Source organism: Helicoverpa zea, chromosome 2 (genome assembly GCF_022581195.2).
Source record: "Helicoverpa zea isolate HzStark_Cry1AcR chromosome 2, ilHelZeax1.1, whole genome shotgun sequence".
Classification (NCBI taxonomy): domain Eukaryota; kingdom Metazoa; phylum Arthropoda; class Insecta; order Lepidoptera; family Noctuidae; genus Helicoverpa; species Helicoverpa zea.
This window is the reverse complement of record NC_061453.1, coordinates 3,827,555-3,852,313: the sequence shown is the minus strand read 5'-3', so window position 1 is coordinate 3,852,313 and position 24,759 is coordinate 3,827,555. Positions and strand designations below refer to the sequence as shown.

Genomic DNA, 24,759 nt, shown 5'->3' with positions numbered 1-24,759 from the left:
ACAGAAGTTGAAAACAACTTACAACATAAAGTGAGAATACAATATAAATTCAAACAAAAGCTAGGTACCTGCCCCATAACGTTACAACGTGAATGCAAATCGTAACTCAGATTAAAAATAGACTAACTACATAAATTAACATAGTAATTCTAGGTTAAGACCGCCATCCGATTTGTATGTACTAGTGTACAAACGTTAACATCTTACATTAGAACCTTATTCTGTTGCAATATAACTACGTTTGATAAATCATATTGCCATGATTGATTCACAACACAAGCCAGTTAAACTTCAATTATAAAATAAATAAATCTATTGGTTTAGCTATAGTTAACACAAATGACTCTGAAGAAATAATTCATCGTCAGCTCATCAGCAGCCTTTTTTATCATCCCACTGCTGGGCACATGCCTCCTCTCACACGGAAAAGGATTAAGCGTGAAGAAATAAGTACTAAGTGTAAAAAAATAGCAATTGAACTGAATATTTTTTCTGCTCAAATGTTATTTGTACACGACAGAAAGAAACAAAACACCCTGTAATAAAAGCATGTTTATTAATCACGAGGCTTATTACAAATAATGGGTTCATAATTATTACCCATAATCACAAATTACCTACACATACCGCATTAATCCTCTGAACGATTCGATAACCCAACATGTATCAGGCTTTATTTAAAACGCCTCGCTCCCCGAGTCTATAAATACATCGTGAAACCCGGTTAACCATGGTAAGTGAGTTACTTACGCCTAACTGGTTAACGCTTCATAGTCACCTCTGTGTATCAATGCGGTTGTGAAGCTCAATGCACATCGGATTGCCTTGTAATTTTGTAACACAATGAGTTAATTGGGTATGTGATTCGGTGTGGGCAGTTGTGCGATTGAAATGGGAAACTAAACTAATGTTAGAGGCTCGGAATGTGCTTCGTTACGTATAAAGATTTTGTTACATAAAATATGATAACTGAAGAACGATTTTGGTGCAAACTTTACATAAACCACCTACTAAACAAAGCCGCGAACCAAGCCTTAACATTTAGTTTGGACAAGTGAGCCCGATCTTGAGGTATAAAATTTCAATGAAGAGTGACTATTATAAACCCATAGAATTTTTTTGTTGTAAACACGATAATCTCAGAACGAAAAAAAGGTATTACGTGTTAGAGCTCATTCATCGGAGAAAGCTATAGGCTACTTTTTATCAGGGTTCATGTAGAAGTTCCCACGGGACGCGGGCGAAACCGCTAGCAGAAGTTAGTTTCCAATAAAAAGAAATCAAATGCGAATCGCTGTGTGGAACACTTTTTAGTTTTGTGTCGTTGTTAATTAAGCGATTTTATACGTTTGAGAGTTTTTCAATAATAGTTTTAATTGAGATTAGTTTGATTTTATGCGAGCAGTGCTAACCTGTTTTATTTGTGGTTTTGTTTTGATACATTGCGATAAAACCATTTATCGTTCCGATATTCACCTCGTTGTTAGCCAGTAGTTTTAGTTAGTTAATTAAACTTTTTACACTAGACGGTTATGCATTAAACCTTTGGTGTTTGTTGCTTGAAAAATATTCGAGCTGCTTTGATAAGCCACGGTCTGTTTTGATTTAAAGTACCTACATGTCACGTATTAATAATTACAAGCAAAGATAAACATGTAAAACTTTTCCTTGCTACTGAGGTCTGTAACAAATGTGGCTCATACATTACGAGTTCGACTGTTATCATTGTGCTCAAAGCCTTTTAAAACGAATACTGACAATTCTTGTCCTACACGCCACTTAGCTTCTACCATCCAGAAAACACACAAAAAAATTATCTCATACAAAAACGTCAATAAAAGTTTCCTTTATTCACATCAAAATCAGACTTCCATGAATCAAACTACAACCATCCGCAGAGCCAAAACGCCAACTCAATCCCACGCTTTCCCGCATTAGTAGATACTCGAATGCGGTACCTATCCCGGGAATGGGGGGTGACCTCGAAACCGCCGTAACGCCATGGCGCCGCGCCGTCGCCATCTCCCAAGGACCGAAGGACGACTGGCTAGGTTCCAGACAGTGATAGCTGTGACGTCACCACTGTCCTATTGGTCCTGCCTGTTTTGATTCGCGTAGGATAAAGCTAGTTGATTGTTGCGTAATGTAGTAATGTGGGAGTAAATGGAATTGGTTAGTATGTAATGTAACTGTATTAATGTTAGTATAGTTAGTATTAATTGGTTAGTATTAATGTAACTGTGAATTATGTGGGTGTTTGGAAGTTAAATATGGTTTATAGGAAAATTAAAGTTACCTTAGTAAGGAGGGCAATACCTGTGAAGAAAAAAAGTCACATTCATCTGTCTAGCCTTTTCCTAACTCTGTTGGGGTTCGTTTCCAATCTTACTGGATGCAATATATTGATGCAACTGTAGTAAGTAAACTAGTATATTTTTACTAAATTAATTTAGATGTTTAGTGAAGCTTTAAAAAGACTTTCACTCTCTACTAAGTGACAAAAATAAAGTTATATTGAAAGAATAACGTCATCGTCTCCTCGCAATGACACGACTTGAGCTTCCGCATTTCATAGTGCCCTAGTACACTCATTAATACTGATAGTGAGTTACAGTTGCTATATGATAGTGCGGCTGCACTTCATTTACGTTCTGTTTTTCACATAAAATCATGTCATGAGTCATGGAGTTCTAGCCATTCCTTGCGGTTCCATCCGCATCTTAAGGACTTCTTCCCATCCTTTTCTGTGTACCAATCATTTAAATCGCTACAATATTTTTGTTTTGAAAGTGAAACAAAGTTTTATAATGTTAATTAGAATTTTCATTAAAAGCCTGTAACATGTCCTGATCAATATATTACATTGTAAAACTACAAATAGCATTATTAGCAAAAGTTTACAGTTCAAGTTACACATTTGACCGTCTCCTATCAGACTGTGATGTGTCGCAACGCGACGCCCACGCCACAACCACTTCTAGGAAACAAGTTCGCTGTTTCTACGAATGTATTCATTTATATGTATGTATATCCGATATCGTAAATTCGTTTTATAGTCTCATTCTTTCAGCTGGATACGTTAATAGCAGTTTTCAAAAATATATATATCTTTTTATTTTATAGCAGTCAGGAAAAGAGCAACTATCACAACATATGAATTTGTAATTTACCGAATTAATACGTCGGTGATATAATTTGTAATTTAAAAACCGCAACCCAATTTTGAATTTCAATATTTTAATACGTTAAGCTTTAATTAACACTGTGTTCAATTAATATTTACACTCTTAATGATTTTTACCCATCTCGACTACAACAAATAATGTAAAGATAAAGTAAAGACCGGACAGAACTGGCAAGTTAAATATTTGTATTATGATTCTTTTCCTAACAAGTAATCCCGCTAATCCTACGAATAAAATATCAAATCTACGCATGGATGACATTTTTGAAAATCCTCGAGAAGGGTCGAAAGATCATTACAGGGGAATTTTGGTTGTTTTTGAATCGTTATTACTGTTTTTTAGAAAAAAATCAACACTAAAACAGTACATTATTACGCCCTGGCTAGCTAGTAACACTCCCATGGTCCAAAGGAGTGTCATTAGAGAGATGGCTGTACTTTGACGGTGTGCAGGTGGATTGTTAAATACTAATAAACACTGATCATTTCAGTAAAATCCAAATGTTTATTGCCATTTATTAAGTGTAACGTATTGATACACAATAAAGTAATTTAATTACGTCCACCACTAATACGCATCACTCAATTAATATCGACATCACACGTTATTCGAGCAATTGAACAACCAATTAAACGTCGATGCTATACATTAATTAATAGAATGAATACTGCAGTTCACAACCCGATTCGATTTAAATGATTCTCGATATGAAATATTTTAAAATATTTCGGTGAACAATCGAAAAATGAACATCTTTTTTTAAATAAACACGTGGACTCTTTTGTGACTTTAAAATGTAAACCAATCGGTGATCTTTTGAGTGTAAATCATACCCACTTTTATATCAATAAGTAAAAAGTAAAGTCCTTTACTTTTATCTGACTAACACCACTAGTATTCTTGTGAATAGAATACTAGGTATTCCGATTCATAGAACTATATCCCTTTTATCTAATATTGCATCTGTGTCACCCACTCCATAATCTTGCATTATATTATATCTGAATTCGGTTCACAACCATTTACAAAGTTCAACTTCAACGAACGGGTTCAACCGTTCTCTAGCCAAAATGAAACAGGGTTTCAAGCTCCGGTTCGGGGGAGGTGGCCCGGTTCGCGTCGGCGCCCGGGCGTCGGACAGGGGCGCCGTCTCGTCTGTCCCATCTCCGAAAAAACCAGATATACCGGCGCCTTGGAAGACTCCCAGATTTTTTGCTTATAGATGTAGGCCTCGAGGTCACCCGCTTGTTATGTTAATGGGGGCTGGGAAAACCCTATGGTGTAGGAAATATTATAATTTGTCAGTGTCGCTGCGTGATAGGTCATTTTTCTCGAGTTAAAGACGTTTTTTGTTTGTTGTTGTCATCATCGTTTAGTTTGCTGCGCCGCTTAGCTCCATGGCGCGAAAGTTAATCGCGTTTCCTTAGATGTAAACATAATATAACTGAAGTGAATGCTGTTTTTGCATTTTCCTCTTCCCTTTTTAAAGCATTACATTTTTCACCTGACTGCTAAGAAGGTTTACCTTTTTTCTTATTTGACAGCATTTGCATTATAACGTCTCGCTCCGTGGGAACTCACTGCGCAAGTCAATAAAAAGGAAACTACGTCCTTTTTCAGGCTCTGTGTATGTACCAAATTCGGTTAAGGTACATCGGTGAATTAGTCTTGGTGTGAAAGATACAATTTTAACAACTGTCAGACAGTATGTACTTTTCGTCACAAAATCCTACACATTTACGCAGCTGCCTAGCTGTAGCGTACTAAATATTATAGCAGTGAACAACAACTTTAATTCATACAGTTGCATTTAATCTCAGAACAATATTTTGCCTTGCTTCCGCGTCCCGAGTAAATTGAAAATTCCTCAACCACGTACTTTTGAAAATGTGTTCCGAAAGCATAAAATCTTGTACTCTAGAGCTTTCTTTATTTTCATTTGTGTTTTATTATAAGACCCTCGGTACATAAGAGTGTTTATCATACTAACATATTGTACGAGTGTTGTAAAATATTTTGAATACTTGAAACAAAGCAGTTATGTTTTTCATCTTCATTCTGGGCCTGATTGCTGTCTCATCGGACTATGAGAGTACATTGTCTCTGTATGTAGTTATACCATGTGTAGCTGACTGATCACCTTTCAAAAAAGGTTTTACCCATTCATCTAGTGATAATATCCATTGCCATCTGTAGACCAACTAAATAGGAAAATAGGTTTATAAACATGTTGATTTCGATTTTTGAGATTTTCGCATGCTACGTAAAGTAGCCATTTCATAGACAAACAAATTAATCCTAATTTACATGTTCTTAATACCTGTATCCTTAATACGTTCCTTTACTCGCAATGTATTTGTTACCAAGAAACATTGTTTTATTGAAAGTTCACCAGCTTAACTCAGTTCATTGACCCCGCTGTGAAATTTACTTACAAGATTGATTACTTGTGTAACTGGTGCCGGTATTGGTGCGAAAATACTTACTTTGTATGATACTCGTGGTTGGTACAAATGTCTGTGACTAAATAATTTAGATTCGAATTTACTCCTTTATTACTTATCAAGAAAGAATGTAAGCTTCATTTTTGTTTCGAACTTGAACTATTAGTTAGGTTAATGGAACTTCCTTTGATCGCCATTTTTGTTGCTAATATTTATTTTTTAACAGTTACACTTACTGGCGAATCAGGCACCTTATATTTGATTTTAAACTAACATTAGCTGGCAGAATGCATTTTTAGTCTAGCGCATGTCTAGTCCAGACTTTTAACGTGGTCCTTGACATCAAAATATTTGTGTTATGTTTCAGTAAACACTACATAAACTAAATCAGTATTCGAAGCACGCTTGAGTCTGATATAAGCTTCGACAATGACTTAACAAAAGATAAGTAAAATAATAAAGCACTGTTGTAATACTGTTTGTATACATAATCAATATTTCATGATCAATGTTCATCATATTATGTAGACATTTATTAGGTACTAGAACATTGAATGTATTTTACACATTTGTACACTTCTATTTGTACATCCCCCTGCCTCGATCATAATTTTGATTTGAATTCCATCCAGCGTGTTTTCTTTTTTCTATACATTTACCTATGTATATTTTTCATATCACGATTTACATCCTTTCCAGCCATATCGTCTAGTCTCCAGACGAGACAGCTCTAAAACCAGTGTTTCTCGACTATAGATGGAGGAATTTCCACAACAACTACAAACGTAAACATTATTTTTGCCAAAAGAGCACTTCTAAATTTTATCTGGAAGATTTAACATCTGGTGCACACGGTGAAGACAAAACTTGAAGTCAAACAGGTAGTCATAGTCATGGGAGATTGTATGTCATATATTATGTACCACCTAAAATAGAATGCCCAAGGAGGGTTGACGTCAGGCCGCTCGTAAAACTTTGTCAGACCCCTTGCAGCATGGTTAGTGAAATAGACATGCTGTGATGACCCCAAGCAATTTAGTTGTATGTGGAATTTTAATAGTAGATCAAATGCTTGAATAATTAATTGATAAATCTAATGTTGTAGACTTCTTGTCAAAGTGCATCGGGTTGCCCGGCAACAGTAAAAGGCTAAGCAGATGATGATTATGCTAGTGTTGTAGACTAACAGCTAGTTTCTTCATCAAAAGTTAAAGCCAAAGTAAAAGTCAAAGTAATGTCTAAAGTAAAAGTAACGGTCAAATTCAATTTTTCTATTAGTTTTGCTGTCACTTTAACCTTGAAAAAACGTATTTGACCGTTACTTTTACTTTAGACATTAATTTAACTTTAACTTTTGATGAAGAAACTGGCCGTTAAAGGATAACATAAGCGTCCAAAAGCTTTAAGTTAGTTAAAAAGTTTCCCTTTTGCCCCAGGATGTAAAAAAAATATATAGGTGTACTATATATCTATACCTCCAACAATACCCATAAACTATCTCTGTCCTGGAAATCCTCCAATTTCTAAGTCCTTGCGATTACATCAGACGTACTTGAAACACTTGAACACACAACGAGACAGTTCGAATTTATGTGTTGTCTATGATATTTTTGAGAGCGAAGGGCACAGACAAGGGCTTTTTTGAATGTTGAGCGTGAATGTACAGCGTTTAAACAAATATGACGGTTTTGTCACACTGTGTGGATTTGTGTTTCTGGAATATTCTATGTAAAAGAAGTTATTAAATCTAGGAGAACTGCCTCGATGTAATTACTGGAATCAGCCAGAATCAGCCACTGGAACCAGCCAGCTAATGCACTCGATTCGATTTCTGAAATTCGTGGTTATTATTTGTTGCCTTCTGCCACCTGGGGCCCGATTCTCCTAATTTTACTTAAGACCGCACCGCGGATTTTTTGATTTTAGATAGCTCCGCCCACTACACTTCCGCGTCTATCGCGTCGCGCAAGCTATACTCTTCACTCAATGTGTAAAATTTGAATTTCGCGCCAATCGCACACGCCGAGGTCAGCGCGGGGTCAGGAGAACCGAACAGGGAAGATAGGGAGCCGCAACTTACCTAAGTTTTTTTATTTTTTGATCGGATTTTTTTTTTGTTGTACTTACAAAAATTATTTGTAATGAAAACTTTTTATGAAGAGTAATATGATAATTTGGACGCGTATGGTTGTGTGTATGTATGTGTGGTGTGTCGTGTATGTGTGTTTGTATATCCAGAACGGATGAATCGATATGTATTTAGGTTTTTTTGTTTGAAATGAAATTAATCGGGAGTGTTCCTAGCTTTATTTGGTGAATATCGGCCCAAGATGGCCGCCGCCACAAAATGGCGAATAACATATTTTTTTTACAATTCCTTCAGTATGGATATCAAATGAAAGGGCTTGATTAGTATGTAGAATCATGTATAATATTATTTAAAGTCCAAGATAGCCACCGCCAGAAAATGCTGAATTGCATTGTTTTTTTATAGCTCTCTCAATATGGGTATCAAATGAAAGCGTTTGACCAGTGTTAAATAATTTATACTAATGTTATAAAGAGGGAAGATTTGATTGTTTGTTTCTGTGGATTGTATAAGCTCTGAAACTGCTTAACTGATTTGATTTGCTTTCACAATTAGAGATTTACACTATCCCCAGTGAATGTAGGCCATATTTTATCCGGGCACAGGAAGAAGTTCCCCGGGAATGCGGCTAAAATCGCGTTAAACAGCTAGTAAAAATTAAGTGGTTAAGGAATAAAAGCGTCGCAGATCTTGTGTGTTATGTATGCTATAAATGTATGTAGTGAAGCTGTAAGGTATCAAAGAAGTAATGAAGCTAAGTAATTCATTTTTAAACATATTTATTAAAACTGAAATATAAATAATAATATAATGTAAAAAAAAAAGAATTTATAGTATAACACGGTCTCCATAGATTTTTTGTTCTCAGAGTGCTTATAGTAAGTTCAACTCAGTCTTGCGCGCGGTTATGTGTGGGTAACCCTTGTACATATACAGTGACTTTGTGTGCGTGACAAGAGGTACAGTCGGGTACAAATACAGTTATTTAGGGGTTACGGCTGTTTAAGGAAAAACAGTTATTACGTAATTTAATGTTTATTTATCTGTGTAAATATCTATTGAAATTATTAAGTTAGTTTTTGATTTGTTTAATACCCAATAAAAATATTTATTTATTTATAATGATTCTGAATCGCTACTTGAAAAATCAAGTCCACACTTTTATTTATTGTCCTCGTACCCCGAGCTAGAAAATATGTAAGGAGTATTTAATTCATCTTAGATATTTCACCTCATTTATTTCTTAGATACTGTCAATGTCAATTTGAAAAAACTTATGAGAAAATAATGAAAAACTGTAAGATGTAATAATAAAAAGCTTTGGATGTTGTTTCATTTTTTGAAACGCTACCTGACTCCTTAAACATTTTCTTCGTGAACAACTAGACATTTTTGTAAACGACTGTACCCATAACAAAAAGCGATAAGAACACGTCATGCTCGGACGACGTCACTGTCACACGAGCGAAAGTTGTATATTTACAAGCCGACGCACACATAGGGCCGCGCGCAAATCTGAGTTATCGTCACAAATTATTTATACCTACGGCCGGAGCGACAACATGCGCAGGTCCGACCTCGACGAGGGCTATCGCCGGACTGGCTCGTCTCCGTACACATTGTGTATCAATCGCTAGAGCACGGACATAAGGTACAGAATTGCGTAGCGTCTATCATGATCGCTGCCGCTCAAAAAATCCAATATCTTAAAACTTTAATTAAAAATGTTTGGTAATAGTTATGGAAAAATGACTTTGACAGAACGTTAATATTGATGTTAAGAATATATTAGAGTAATTTTGAAACATAAAGATAGTGTAACTTCCTTGTAATTTCAAAAATAGTACTTTTTTAGACGTGTTTTCGGAATTAATTATGATCGAGTAAAATTATCAGTATCGTGTTTTCGTTCTGGCAGAATCTAGATAAAGATATCAATTTACCTATATCAAAATTTCAGATCCATTGGTAAGCGGGTAGTCCTATAATTTGGCATGGCAAACGGCTATCAAAATCACGGTGGCGTCTTAAGCGACATACGATTCACGTTCGACTCGATTCGACTGAAATTCAATCCCGACTCGATTACGATTGAAGCGGATGTGGCATTTCGCTATTTTTTCTTTGATATAAATGTTTTATCCTTTTCTGTCATTCAATAATGAATCATTTTGTCTGCAAATTATTTACGATTGCAAAATGATTGTACAGCAAACTACCGTATAGACCAAAATTACCAAAATAGCAGACCAATCGCACACCAATTAAATGTCAATCGAATACGATTGGTCTTTTATTAGTAGCAGAATGCCCGATATGGTTAAAACTGCTATTGCGATTCGATTTCTATTCGATTTTGACATTATTAACTTAGGAGAATCGGGCCCCTGATAGCTAGATGCTTGTCCAATTTAGCTCGATACCTATATGAATTGTTAGAATAGTTAGTAGAACTAAAAAGACTGTTTAATTTGACAACAATGAAAAATCTACTCGTATTACCTATTAGAATATATTTAACGCAAAATATGATATCTAGTAACAAAATCACGCATTATATTTAATTCAGGATTGTATGCAAACATTGTTTATCCAAATATACATTTCGATATTATATGACATCGAACTGACAATCTGACATGCTGTCCAAATTGTAAAATGCAACATTATTTTATATTGTAATTACAAATAGGTACGCATTATTACACTCTGAATGCATATTGTTAATCATGTTTATCTAGTTGGAAGTTAAATATAAAAAACTATAATCACTAAAATTCTTCCTATACCTATTATGCATAATACTACAAAACAAAAAAAAATTTAACGTTCACTAGGCATAGCACTTACCTACTACAAATATTCGTTCAATGTGACTCTGCGCTAAACTTTCTTTTCTCTTTTGTAAGATAGAGAAAACTAAACTAAAAATGATACGCAATGGTGCAAACACTATTTCTTTGTACATAAATACGTACAAATCCACCAGCTAAATAAACGAAAACCCACAAAATAACTCAATAAGCACATTGACCGATTCTCTTACTGTCCAATGCGGTTACAACATAAATTATTCAATTACATGAAGTGACCGACTTGCCAAAATGTAACGTTGCCGCGTTTCGGTCAAAATGGAAAGTGGCCAAATATATCTCATTGTAAATCCTTGAATAAACGAAACTTGGCGATACCATGGCTGCTGTTTGCCATAACCAAGTATTATCTTTAATATTGTGTACAACTTGGCACAGAAACCCATGTGTTAACATTACTTAGGGACATTATATAGGTATCTGGGATACGAGACTGACCTCGATTTATGAAGAAATTATTGTAACTACATATTTTTATGACAGATGATGTATTTATACGCAATGCTGTATTTATCTATTGAGGCTTACGTATTAGAAATATGTAGGTGGTATGTTCTCAATAATTTTTCCGTTTTGGTTTCGAAGATCAGCCTATTCCCAAGCTATAAAGTAACGCCATCTAGTGAGCTCGCAACTTCAAGACCAACTTAACAAAAAAATATGCTTCAAAAGCCAGTTTTTTTTTTTTTCAAAAAGATACATGGATGAGATAATACATACAAAAGTGGGTAAGGTATATTCGTTTTCAATATTAAAATAAAAAAAAAAACGCATGTCTAAATGTTTTTTTTTTATATATTCTCATTTTTATAAATGCAGGTAGTTCACAATAAATATTGCTTTAGTTGAAGCCCCGGGTAGTTGACAGTTAGTATTCGTTAGTTAAGTGACCGAGACTTTGTGACACTCCGTATCGGCAGTAAATAATAATATTAGAAGATTAGAAAAAAGTAAACAACGCTTTAGTTTTAGATAAGTGCTAGTTATCAGATGAACGTGCAGACGACATGTCGTAAGTTCTATTGTTGTTATTTTATTAAGTGTTAACAAATGTTGTTTGGTTTTACGGAAACCGATGGATTTTGTATGGTTTGTTCATTATAAAATTCTGATAATTTCAAGCTTATGATTTATATCGTTATGATTCATGTGTAAGCTGCAGTCCCGAGATCTTAAAGTATGTGGTGTCTCGTTTTTAAACCCCGTCTCAATAAGAGGGCTGTTATAAGTTTGACAGCTATGAAATGTGTGTCTGTGTTTGTGATACCTGTATAGTAGTTTTTCATCGCATGCACCTATTTGGATGCAGTTCTTTTTAGGTGAATGCTGGTGCTTAGTAGTAGTAGTTGGGGGGCTTACTAAAGATAAATTAACACCATAATGTCAATAGCGATCTATTGAAGTTTCTTTCTTGTAGGTAATGGTTTGCCGTTATCTTTATACTAATTAAGTAACATGTGATATTTCGTTTTGTTTCTTATTTTTGTTTGACCATTCGAGGATTTGTTATCTGAGGTCTTGGCCTCGTTAAGACGTGCCAAACATTGCATATAGGGTACCAAATTTCTTGCCTAGCAATATGTCACATTTTTGAGCCTGATAAATTGAATTAAGACAAAAATAAATTCTCAAGGTCTGATGCTCATAGTGAATTTTAATATTCTAATTAGTACCCAAACAAAAAATTCCATACTTTCTCAACCTCTATCAAACATTTTATTACGAGTCCAAGTTTCCTCACTTCGTTCATAAAACTGTCATCTTCAAACAAAGACGTTCAAAAGCAAGCAAAAAGGCAAGCACACACTTTACCGCTGTGCTAACACGACGGCGGCCCAGTAACATAAGACCTACATCCCCCCTTCTCATATCCAGACGACAATAACTCTAGTGGTCTAGCTAATGAGGCGAGCGAAGGGCAAGATGCGCCGATGTCCTTAGCCGCGGCCGATCACTCGACCTCTCCTCCCAACCCTCTCCTATCTCCCCTTACGCCCTCCTTCCCCCTCTCTCGTCTCTGCCTTTCTATTGTGTTCATAAGGTTTTTGGGTGCCGCCAGTTCTTTCATCAAAATTGTGTTAAGTTTTCATAATGTTAAGTACGAATGAGTGTGATTTATCTTTTACCTTTACATTTTTAATGCCTTTGGTATTAAAATTGTTTGAAGTATTTTACGTTTATGTAGCGTTTAAGATGAGCTTGTTACATAGCGGGCAAGGTTAAAGTTTGCTTTCTGCGGCCTCTCTGTGGATGGGGCTTACTTTTACTTTAAATACTTTTTTATTGAAACTAAAATACTTACTTAAAATCACAAACTGCATAAAGCAATGCATATGCTAGGAATGTAGTACATCAGATATTAAAACCAAAATATTATATTAACTAGCACATAAAACAGCAGTGTAAATTCACATAATGCACTATAATTAATTTATTCAAATCTTTTCCTACGTTATCACACACGATTTGTTATTCCAATTAAAAATGTCTAAGTAGGTGGCAAAGTATATGGTATTAGGTGAACTTATGGTTTACTTGGAATCCATTAATTACTGACTCTATGTTATTCAAATGAAAATACTAATTACTAGTTGTGGTACGTACTATGTTTTTCCGATTGGCTCATTATTGTATTTTTTCGTGATATCTATTATTTTTAAAGAAATTCTACAGACGTACATAATACAACTACATATTTACCTGTGAATGTGTTTGTAATTACTGCTCAGTATCACACGTGTTTTATAAAGATTATGTATTTTAACTATGCCACCATTCTTCACTTCTTGTGTTATTAATTTGGGAATATACATACTATTTTTTTACTACATACTTTACTGCTTTTCCTTAACTTTATCTTCATGATTTATGATGTTTTTCCACAACTTTGTGCCTCTGCTAATATGATTGACGAATGAATAGTATCAGTTGACGAGCTGTACATATTGAATAACTTACAAAATTGATGATTTCTTATTTTGAACCCGACTTCTAAATACAGTTATTCATTATGCAGAATAAGTCCTTTATATACTGAACAGTTATTTATTGAAAATCAGACGTAAATAAAATCACTTTCTTATAGTTCGGCCGTTCAGAGAATGCGTTCCTGACACATCGCGATTGAACTGACGACGTAACTTTGTAATGGCGTTGCAGTTACGATAAAAATTTTTTGCTGATTGTTTACCGTTTTAACAATTGATGAAATAAATTTAAAACAACATTATTATATCAATAATCAATGAATGTTATAATTTTGGTCCAAACTGAGTGTCAAATAACTTGGTAAACAATATTTTTCTAAATCTATACTGCGCAATTACAAGGTTATGTCAGCGCTTTATATTTGTAGTGCTGTGCTAAAAATAACAGGCAAGTATCGTAATCAGTTCTTTTACAGTTATACTTATATTATAAAATAAAAGATTTGTTTTTCTTTTTTAAAATTTGAAAATAATGGACTATAAGATAACTTTTATGAATTTAATACAGCTAATTTCAGCTAATTATTAAAAGCTTATATTAGTATCTTAAGGTAACAAACTGCGTAAGTTAAAACTTCAATACCAATCTGTGTTTAATAATCTTAGCAAATTCGGATTTGTCTCACATAGCTTAATCTCATAGACACCAATAAGTAAGTAGTATAATATGTGCGCAGTCCTGTTTACTATATTATGTCTATGGTTTTTATTTGATTATCCGGCTTATGTTTAATGGACTTGTAGCGACATGAAACGCATACAACCTTTTCGACTCGCAACCTTCAATAGTCATGAAGAAAAATACAATGAAGTTCAAATGTCAAATTCAAAATTTTAAATTTTCAAAATCAGATTTTCGTTGTCGCAGGCGTACACATATAAATAGGGCGCCGCCCGTATAAATAAATTAGTCGACATAAATTCTTCGTGCGTAACTCATCTCCTTAAGACTGTTTCTGCTTTTCAAACTGACATCGGCGCTAAATAGGACTTCGATTGTGTTTTTTATTGCGTTCTTTTTACTTTTGGTGCATAATAATGCCTAAACGTGGACAAACATTGAAAAGTGGAGCCCGTGAGTTAATCATCAAGCTGCAAGATTACTTTGAGCGGGAGCGGCAAAATTGCGGACCCCTGATACCTGTCGAACAAGTACAAGAACGCGTCTCTCAGGCGCTTGGAGTTAGCAAACGAACGATAACAAATATTAATAAAGAAAAGTTCGGCTCGACTGGCATGGAAGATAATATTTTACGTACTCCGAAGAAGAAACGTAGAACTAAACCCGTGACAGATATTGACACCTTTGACGCCGATGCAATCAGAAATCATATATATGGTTACTATTCCAGAAATGAATATCTCAACAGGAAGAAGCTTTTGGCATCCTTAAGAGAAGCTGGACTGTTTAGGGGGGGTAAAACTGCTTTAACCAAAATCTTAAAAGATATAGGTTTTTCGTATAAAAAAACAGACAAAAGAAAAATTTTATTAGAACGATACGACGTAATTTTAAAAAGGATAAGTTTTTTGAGGGAAGCAAAAAAAATTGATAACTGGGATAATGTCGTGTTCATTGACGAGACATGGCTAAACGCCAATCACACGGTTTCCCGTTCCTGGACGGATGATACACAAGCGTCAACGTCAAAAGTACCAATGGGTAAGGGGGCCCGTCTGATAATATGCCACGCAGGTTCTGCAAAATACGGCTTTGTGGAGAACGCGTTACTGGCATTTCAATCAAAAACCACAAATGACTACCACGAGGAAATGAATGCCACTACATTTAAAGAGTGGTTCCAGAACGTGCTTTTGCCCAGCCTAGCAGAGCCTTCTGTAATATTCATGGATAATGCCTCCTATCACTCGGTTCAAATACAGAAACCCCCTACCCAAGCTAATAAAAAAGAAGAAATGGTGGCTTGGTTACAAGCAAAAGGCATTGACGCAAATATGCAGATGCTAAAAGCAGAGCTAATTAAATTAGTTAAAGAAAATAAAGCGGCAAATGTGCGATACGAAATCGATGAACTGGCTCTGGAGTACGGTCATCGCGTTCTAAGAATTCCACCGTATCATTGCCAATATAACGCGATCGAGCTAATCTGGGCTCAAATAAAAGGTTACGCCGCCCGCCACAATACTTCCCCGCCATTCAGCACGAAAAAGATGATGACCCTATTAAAAGAAGCCTGCGGGGAAGTCACAAGAGATGACTGGGCAAGGGTTGTTGAGAAGACTAAAAACCTGATTTTGGAACATTTTGACCGAGATATCAGGATTGATTCTGTTATTGATAATAATATAATTATACATGTAGGGGAAGATGATGATGAAGACACCACCTCCTCAAGCGAATCGGAGTCTGATTAATATTCTGTACGCACATTCAATTCAATGTACTTACTTTATTGCATAGAAATTGTAACTTTGTAACAAAGAATAAATAAAACAATTTTATTATATGAATATTACCTTTTTTTGGTTTCCACTTAAATAACTAAAATAAAAATTTAAATGATTCCGCCAATTTAAAACGAAAATAATCTTAAAATAATTTGGCGGTTCATTTTGGAGGAACGGTAACGAACTCAGTGTTATGTTGTGCCCATCACTATATAATAAGTATACCTATCGAGAAGTTACCTACTCACATCTGCTGGGTCCTTGGCACTCCCACTTTCGGGAACGATAGAAACAAATCGGGAACTGTATAGAGAATGGAGTTTCTATTCAATATTATTAAATTAGGACGCTTACCTGAAAACATTGATTAAATGTTTCATAAGATTTGTTATGGTAGTCAGTCTTTCCTAGTTGCGTTATGCGTACAAAATTTATTATGTTTTAACTATGCACCGTAAAAATATAAAGGTAATTATATACTATTAGTTACTTAACTTTATGACCAACTGATTCATCTGGCTGTTATTTAGGCACGAGCTCTTGTAACAAACTTATTCACAGGCAAAAAAATAAATCTTTCAACGTACTACACAGAGTATAACGACACTCCATCTAATGTAAAAGGTTGAACTACCTTACTATCTATCATTGTTTATTTTCCTCCCCAACTTAGATGGTAGCCCTGATAACAGTCGAAAACTAGCGTATTAATTAATCTAATGTAGTGAAACATCCCCTTTCTGCCGTCACGTGTATACATATATACATGTATGTATGTATGTATGTATATACATACTGACCTAGATTTTGCATGTCTACTCGCCACACGTAACATATTATGTGTCAGTACAAGTCGTAATACAATTACTATTGCAAAGAATATGTTGCTGTTTCCGCGATTTTAGCTTATTTAGCTTTTCTTTTTAATTTTCTAACTATGATTATTATTTTATCATGATACAAAATAATAATCAACATACGTTAATAACATAGTTTAGATGCAGATACCTGCATCTGCTGCATCTTATTAACGTATGTTGACTTCCTCAATTAAACAGCTATTTGATACTGAAAGCTATTTTCAAATTGGACCACTTATTCCTTACAAACTTTCCAGCTTCAAAATATGAGTACCAATAGATAGAATTTTTAAACATTTTTTTTAGATTATAGGTAGCTTTATCTAACTGCTCTTATGGCGAACGTGATTTGTATTGCTCACCACATGAAGTCCAAGTAACAAACCGTCAAAAAAACGTATGAAAACCCAACAATAAATATTAAAAACTCCACCAACAAAAACAGTAAATTATTATCAAAGAAACGTCCAAACATTCGTAAAGCGTAGCGATTAATTTTGTAATTTAACATAGTTTCATATTTTAGCGCGACATTGGAGTTTAATTGATAATGATATCATTAACCGCTCGAGCCTTCCTAGTCATGCACAGAACTGTTTAATGATATTGTATCACGCTATTGTACCAAATTATAATTATACTAGCCTATGCTGGCCTAGTACATCTAGCTTCTTGATTAAATTATTCGGTTGGCTTGGAAGTAAACTTTACTTCCTTGGTGCTGTGTTTATCGTGTTACACAGCCTACTTATCTACCTATTATTTACAATGTAGGTATTGTATGTTTACTATGTTTAATGCCAATTTTTTTGCGAACTGGAATACATATACGGAATTTGATCTTTACTCGAAGAACGCGGACGAAAAAACGCCCTATGCTATACCCATTACACCTATTATAGTACCAATCTAAAGTATGCACTTTGAAGCAGGTGCCAGTAGAATGCCAGTAGGGTTGCATTTCTTTTTCAACCATACCACTTAACTAGAAACCATGAGCGCATATTTCGAAGCCCTTAGGCTCGTACCGGTGCTGTTCTTATCACAAAAATGACTCCGTTTTTTTTTTCAACAAGAACCGCCGTCCACCTCACCTACCAGGAGTGCACATATCAAAAGAGGTACAAATACTATCAGTTGTGTTAGCACCCATAACACAAGTTAATAAATAACTTACCATGGGGCTAACCGACCGTGTGTGAAAAGGTGTCCAGACATTATATTTATTTATTTATACTTATGTTCTATCATCACGTTCCAGGTTGGCGGCAGCGCAGGAGGCGGCGGGGGCGCAGGCTCGCGCGGCGCCAGCTGATACCATGGGCGGCGCGCACCAGCCCGCTACTCCAGGGCCCAGCTCACTCTTTATATTTGCCGACGAAAATCCTATTCGGAGGTTTGTGTTCTAATTTTTTGTTATGTACATCAAGTCATATTATGTGTTTCAAGACGGTCTGTCATCAGACGACCTTCGTTTTCATCAAACCTTGATGCTCTGCGCTTTTATATATTTCCCGTCAGTGGGTCGTCTTAGGGGTTTCAAATTAAATCTAACTTACGAGTTATTATATGAAAGCCTGTGGCTGCATAGGTCAGAACAGAAACAATGAAAAAAGGTATTCAAAATAATGTAGGAGAGGATGATAATGATTTGAATTCTGGCCTCAGTCTTGAGTGTTTGTTTTAGGTAGCTAAATTAGCTATTCTTGCGTTGTAATAAGTTATTGCAGTGCAATATGGCAATACTGGACTAACACAAATACGGACTAGGTACACCTGTGTACATAGCACATGAGGAGAGTAATTAGTTCAATATTTGCGAGCTTCCTGTAGCTAATCCTCGAAGTACGAACAATTTCTATTACAGTCACCATTATCGTCATCAAAGCAACTATTTATTTCCCTACTCTCTTCTACTCTTTTCCTACATATAATACACATTCTACATCTACACTGTTATCTACATCAACTGCATTCCATCATAGAATGTTTCGCACAACGATGCATGTAAATAAATAAAAAAATGTTATTTTAAAACCGTCACGTACACGGAAAACAAGGGTGAAAATGAAAAAAGTTTTTCAACTTTTTTTATAGGTATGTAGGCGTTGATAATTGGGTGTCATTCAACGGGACTAGTTTGGCGTTCGATATGCGTGGCGCGCTTTCCATGCGGAACGCAAATAAATACATTCGGAAACTTTTTGTGACGCGACCGCGTTCATTTAGTTTTGTTTGTTAGCAGTGTTATTTACTTTTCTATAATGATAATCTTGTTCAATTTATATTATTTTAATAACAGTTTGGGTTAAGAATGAATCTTGATGTTGAACGTATGATGGTAATGAAACGAAATTTTAGTTAGAAACCCCAGGAAAATGATACTTACTCACTGGCAGAGATATTAGTCAAAACAGTAAATAAGAAACACCATATCTTCTTCACAATACACAATGACATAATTTTAAATCCAAAATTCAACTTTATGTACTAAGAAAAACTTAAATCAACCCGCAAACATTCACTATCGTGTTCATATTACGACTTAACCCTGCGTAACATCTGGCCAGAAGTTAGCATATAGCAGCAGGGAGAGGGTTGCTATTGCCTCCACTTGTACATATTAAACGCACACCTTATTCGCCCCCTTATGCATTTTGTACTAGAGCCTTACGCTAGGTACCTGTAATTTGATAACGAAAAGAGATTGTATTGCGGGCTCTGCTTGTTTTTTGTATGGTTCGCCCGTTCTTGACAGACAAATAAACGGTGTATTTTATCAATGACTTAGTAAAATAAAAACTCTATAAATAATTTCTATAAAAAGGTCTTATGCTACAATGATGTAGGCCAGGTCACTTAAAATAATTGTTGCATAACGGTATATGTACTCCTTGTCTATATTAGGCACGTGTTTTGTTGAATCAGTTATTAGAAGATTAGATACAATTAATAAGAGGTTTCCTACAAGAAAACCTCAGGCTACCACTGGCACATTTTTAGGACAAATCAATCTGCACAACTACAATTCTATATTTTTTGCTCAAAAACAGCACAAAGTTCCATAAATAAAAGGAAATAAAGCATCAACAACAAAGAATCGATTTAATTCCATTAAAGGCATTCAACCTCAAAAACATCAGTCATTTAATTTTGAAACCAACCGCGTTCGAAATATTTCCGTGTCGTCACGAAATTCATGATCGAAACTTTAAATTATGTATATAGGACAAGGGAACCAGTATATATTTATATGTAACTTAATTAGGGTGAAAAGTCGTTCCTTGTTATTTGGTTTCAATGTTATTAGACGTTAATAAAATGACAGGAGTTTTATAAGTAAAACTAGGTGGTGAAGTAACTAAGCATTAACAGCAGGTGTGATACAATTCTTTATTAAAATATATTTTTTATTCCATTAAATAAAATATATTTAATTTACCTATCATTCGTTGTTCATTTTTACCTAGATACACCTACTTTCAAAATAATGAAACAAACAAAAAATAAACATCATTATAGTTTCATATTTACTTTCATGAAAGATCAAGTTCGACGGACGACACGAAAAGCGTGTCCATTTTATACGATATTGAAGGAAACCTTTTAAAGTATTGTAACTTGTCACACCTCACCATGCTTATTATGTTCATCGTTCACGGCAGCCGTCGAAAACGTAGTACAGATTCAGTTTTAATTATAGTCCATATATTAAACTTATAAGTGTTTGTGTAGTTTGAGAAACGGATTCAAGACTTTGAAGGTTCTTTACCAAAAGTAAATTAAACGTTAACATAGGAGCACCAGGCACTGATAATAATTTTAAGTATATTGAAAACGCTTCTCAAAAACCTCAAACAATAAAAAAACTGTCGCCCTATAAAATATAGTGAACAATTTTACGTCCCATCACACCATTAAGTTGGAACGTTCATACTTAACTGCATTCTCTAATGATCGCATACTAGTCGATCGGCGCTTATTATCGTGTCTAATCGGACGGTAATACGATCATATTTTGTATTATAACGCCGGCGCCGGCTCCTTGCTTACGAGAGGAAATTATTTACGTGTCATTAGTTAAAGCTTCTTTGGTAATTTTGTAATATTATGTTGTCGTTGTAGGGAGTATGTTGTACGTTGTTTAACTCTCTGTATGCGTAAATTGTGCGCGAGACTCAATTGATTTTCATTCGTCTTATAAATACCACCAAACGAGCGATTACACGAATCGAAATCAGTGCATGAAAATGAATAGGTAGATTTGCCTCTCGTTATGGAATCTAATTAAAGTGTCCTTCCACCACGGTATATGTATATTATTCTAGCTATTATTCAAAAAATCGGCTAAGAGGACGTCATATAAAACCTATTCTTCAAATTAATCAATTAATTTAGACGTGCCTTTGTTTATTTTTCGAATCACTATAACATTAATTGACCGTGACCCACAGTCTATAAAATTCTAATCCTAATTAAATCTGAACTTTATTTCCAGGTACACAAAGTTCATCATCGAGTGGCCGCCCTTCGAGTACGCGGTGCTGCTTACCATCATCGCCAACTGCGTGGTGCTGGCGCTGGAGGAGCATTTGCCTAACGGCGATAAGACCATCTTAGCACAGAATCTGGTAATTTCAACCTTATTCTTATAGTCGTAGGATATATTTTCATTTGTTTACTATCATGAATTCTTTCCTACGCTGAACTACAGAACCTTACTTCTTAAAAAACCTGTTTGACTTACTAGGTATATGAATACCCTAAAGACTATTGTGACTAATGTGTTTGATAAATGCTGCGCGATTTTTTTTATATTGTACTTATCTAAATTAATTTTAAACCTATCGGGTATTATATGGGCTAATTTTGATTTATTCTTTGTATCTGTTAAGCAATACCCCCTACTATAACCTTCGAATTCTGCATAATTGCAATAACGTATGTAAAATGCAAAGAAAATACCATCTGCACCTCTTGAGATAACCGCAAAATGATCTGTAAGAAGTATTAAATACACAACATAACAGACATTAACAGGGCCATACGATCATTGCAATTATCATAAGAACCCTTACTCAAACATGCTTAACCAGGGAATTAAACATAACGATGTCTATAAGCTGTCGATCCAGTTCCTATGAAAACAACACAGTTCCTAAAAGCAACAATTAGTTTTACTTCTTTTTTTACATAAACTTTCCAAGTTCAAGTATTTTCCGTTGTTTTGTATCTGCTAGATTTTCTTCCAATTACGTCACTACATTCAAGTTCTCCAATCAAGTAGCCAATAGCTAGACTGCTGATTCTAGATGCTAATTTTAATGTACCTAATACTGAACATTGCTTTCTCTTGTTACAGGAAAAGACCGAGGCGTACTTTTTAGGAATATTTTGTGTAGAAGCCTCGTTAAAAATCTTAGCCTTAGGTTTTGTTTTACACAGGGGATCGTATCTTAGGAACGTTTGGAACATCATGGATTTTTTCGTTGTAGTAACTGGGTGAGTCCACTTTTTTTACTTTTGTCATTCGAATTAGAGTTAATTTTACTCGTTAAGACGTATTTTTGGAGTTATGTAAATAAATGTCTAGTCTAGGTGAAGAAACTTCTCAAATGGCTGCATAGTCAGGGTTATGTTTTTACCTTAATCGAATACAATTATATCTTTGAATTCAGTTCAATGTAAAAAAGGAAATAAAGGTATAAGAAAAGTATTCAATGTGCCTTGTAGTTAAGTTGTAGGTATTTTACAATAGTCAAAACATTCTGTTTTTAAGGAACCTACAAACAAAAAAGTAAAAGCCAAAATGTTACACTGAGCTATTAGCAAAATTCAGTTTTTGGAAGCCTTGATCTCTTACAAATAAGAGTCCGAACATTATTTACATAACTTCTATTTCGTCACATTACTTTTCACTCTAAAAAGCATCCTCGATTGCTCAAAATATAACTAGCAGAACCATTTGGAGCATCGACGCTGCTTTGAGTGAATCCACAAACTACTCTAAATTCTACAAATTACCATTGACAAACTATTAGGCCACACAATTGGTTGACACTGTAACGTAGGACACTAGGTTCTGTCGAACACAAAGAAGGGTTGACATTATTGAATATTCGATAACAAAAACTAGGTCGATGACGATATTCGCCGAATACAACGTGGACGTTGACCTGCGGATGCTGCGCTCGTTCAGAGTGCTCCGACCGCTCAAGCTCGTCTCGCGGATACCAAGTAATTCACAGTAATTGGCGAAAAGTTCACATAATACCTCTACCTTATTTGTTATAGACGTTACTCGCTAGATGTTTTCGAATTTTGAAACTTTTTTGAATGTAGAACTACAGCTAGTTATGGACAATAGAATTTTTGATATTATTAGTAAAAATACGTAGCGTCGTATTCTCGAACTGTTTATTGACATACTTAACATAGATTAGAAAATGTGTGAATTTTAATTAATATGTGATTTATTGAAAATGTTTAATGTTTTAAAGCTACGTGTTGCATAATAGTAAAGATTTGCTATACATTTTGTGTATTGTGTAGGTTTACATCAAATATAAAAGCTAATACGTAAGAAATTAGATAAAGAAATGGTCTTAGGTGTGAATAAATATGGTGTATTTAGATTAAAATGCGTAACATTAACATGATTACTTAGCAAATAACAATCTAACTAATTAGATACACGATATTTAGATTGTAGTTATTTTTACATAAAAGGAAGGCTGTGCTTTGACACACTTTATTTTAGTTCATTTATTTTCAAACGAAATTGATATATAACGTAATTAAGATAACACAGTTTCAATTTAAAGACAATCAACTGTAATTTTTCTGTTCATCCTTTATACCAAGAAACAATCCATTGTAAACAGACCTACTTTAGGAACTGTCTATGGGCTCTTGGAAAATAAATTGACGGTCAGGAAAAATACTCGCATCTACTGCAATTGTATCTGTGTTATCCAGTAATCAGATTTTATTTTAACATCACGGTTTATTATACTTTTGTTTTTAAAAGCACAGTCTTCAGTAGTAATTTATTACTCAGCTAGTTGCTAGTTCAAGCTATAGTATCGAGTGATATGTGTTTGGCAGTATCATCACGCAGCTGCCGATCGCGCCAGCCGACGTCGACTTCAGGACCTTGCGTGCCATTAGGGTGCTGAGGCCCCTTAAATTAGTATCGGGCGTTCCTAGTGAGTTCTAGAACATTCATAGATTAGTTAATCGTATTGTAGTTCCACTAGACCCACTTTTGCATCATTTTATTTACTAAAAATAATGGCTGAATAAGACCACACCAACCTCTTTCGTTGGCTGAATTAAAATGGCACGTCACTGGCCGCTTAGAAAAAAAAAGTCGTTCCCGCCATTTTGAAATAAAATGATGCAACAATTCTATCATTGTGCACGATAAGTTTTTGATTTTATATTGTGTTACCATTGTTACGATGTCTCTTTTCAATAATTAGTTAATGATTTTCATCTCTAGATATATGGCATTTAGTCAGAAAATCTATTTCTTGTTGTCTTTATCTTTGTTAAAACTTTCTTCTAATGTTATCATCGATAAAAATAGCAACTAACGTCGAGAAATAAACGACAATTTGGTAATTATCTCTTGTTTTATCTAATTTGATTTAATTGACATCAGTCAAAGATTAAAAGTAATTCTATAAAAAAGCTATCAGAACCTTTACTTCAAAATTTCATTTTAAAAACCTATCATGTTTTTGCCCTGTAATTTATAAACGTATATTTCGGTAATAGTCCTAATCATTACTTTCGTCTTCTTTTTCATTAATTGTAAAATTGATATTTTTCTTCCTAAAACTGATACTAATTTAAAAATTACTTACTTTTATTTCTTACTTATATCATACAGGTTATCACCTACTCA

At 34.7% G+C, this 24,759-nt stretch overlaps 1 protein-coding gene across 5 annotated transcripts in view; it reads left to right on the top strand.

The window, feature by feature from the left end:
- Window positions 1–18,114: 18,114 nt before the first annotated feature.
- LOC124637916 (voltage-dependent calcium channel type A subunit alpha-1) overlaps window positions 18,115–24,759 on the top strand; it is a 32,105-nt gene continuing 25,460 nt past the window's right edge. For all 5 annotated transcript variants that reach the window (XR_006985308.1, XR_006985305.1, XR_006985307.1 and 2 more), the window contains exons 1-4: window positions 18,115–18,243; window positions 21,346–21,478; window positions 22,210–22,349; window positions 23,955–24,055. Coding sequence is in view for 2 of the 5 variants with exons in the window: in XM_047174665.1 (XP_047030621.1) it covers window positions 18,167–18,243; window positions 21,346–21,478; window positions 22,210–22,349; window positions 23,955–24,055 (451 nt within the window). In the remaining 3 variants the exon portion in view is untranslated. The remainder of the gene's footprint in view (window positions 18,244–21,345; window positions 21,479–22,209; window positions 22,350–23,954; window positions 24,056–24,759) is intronic.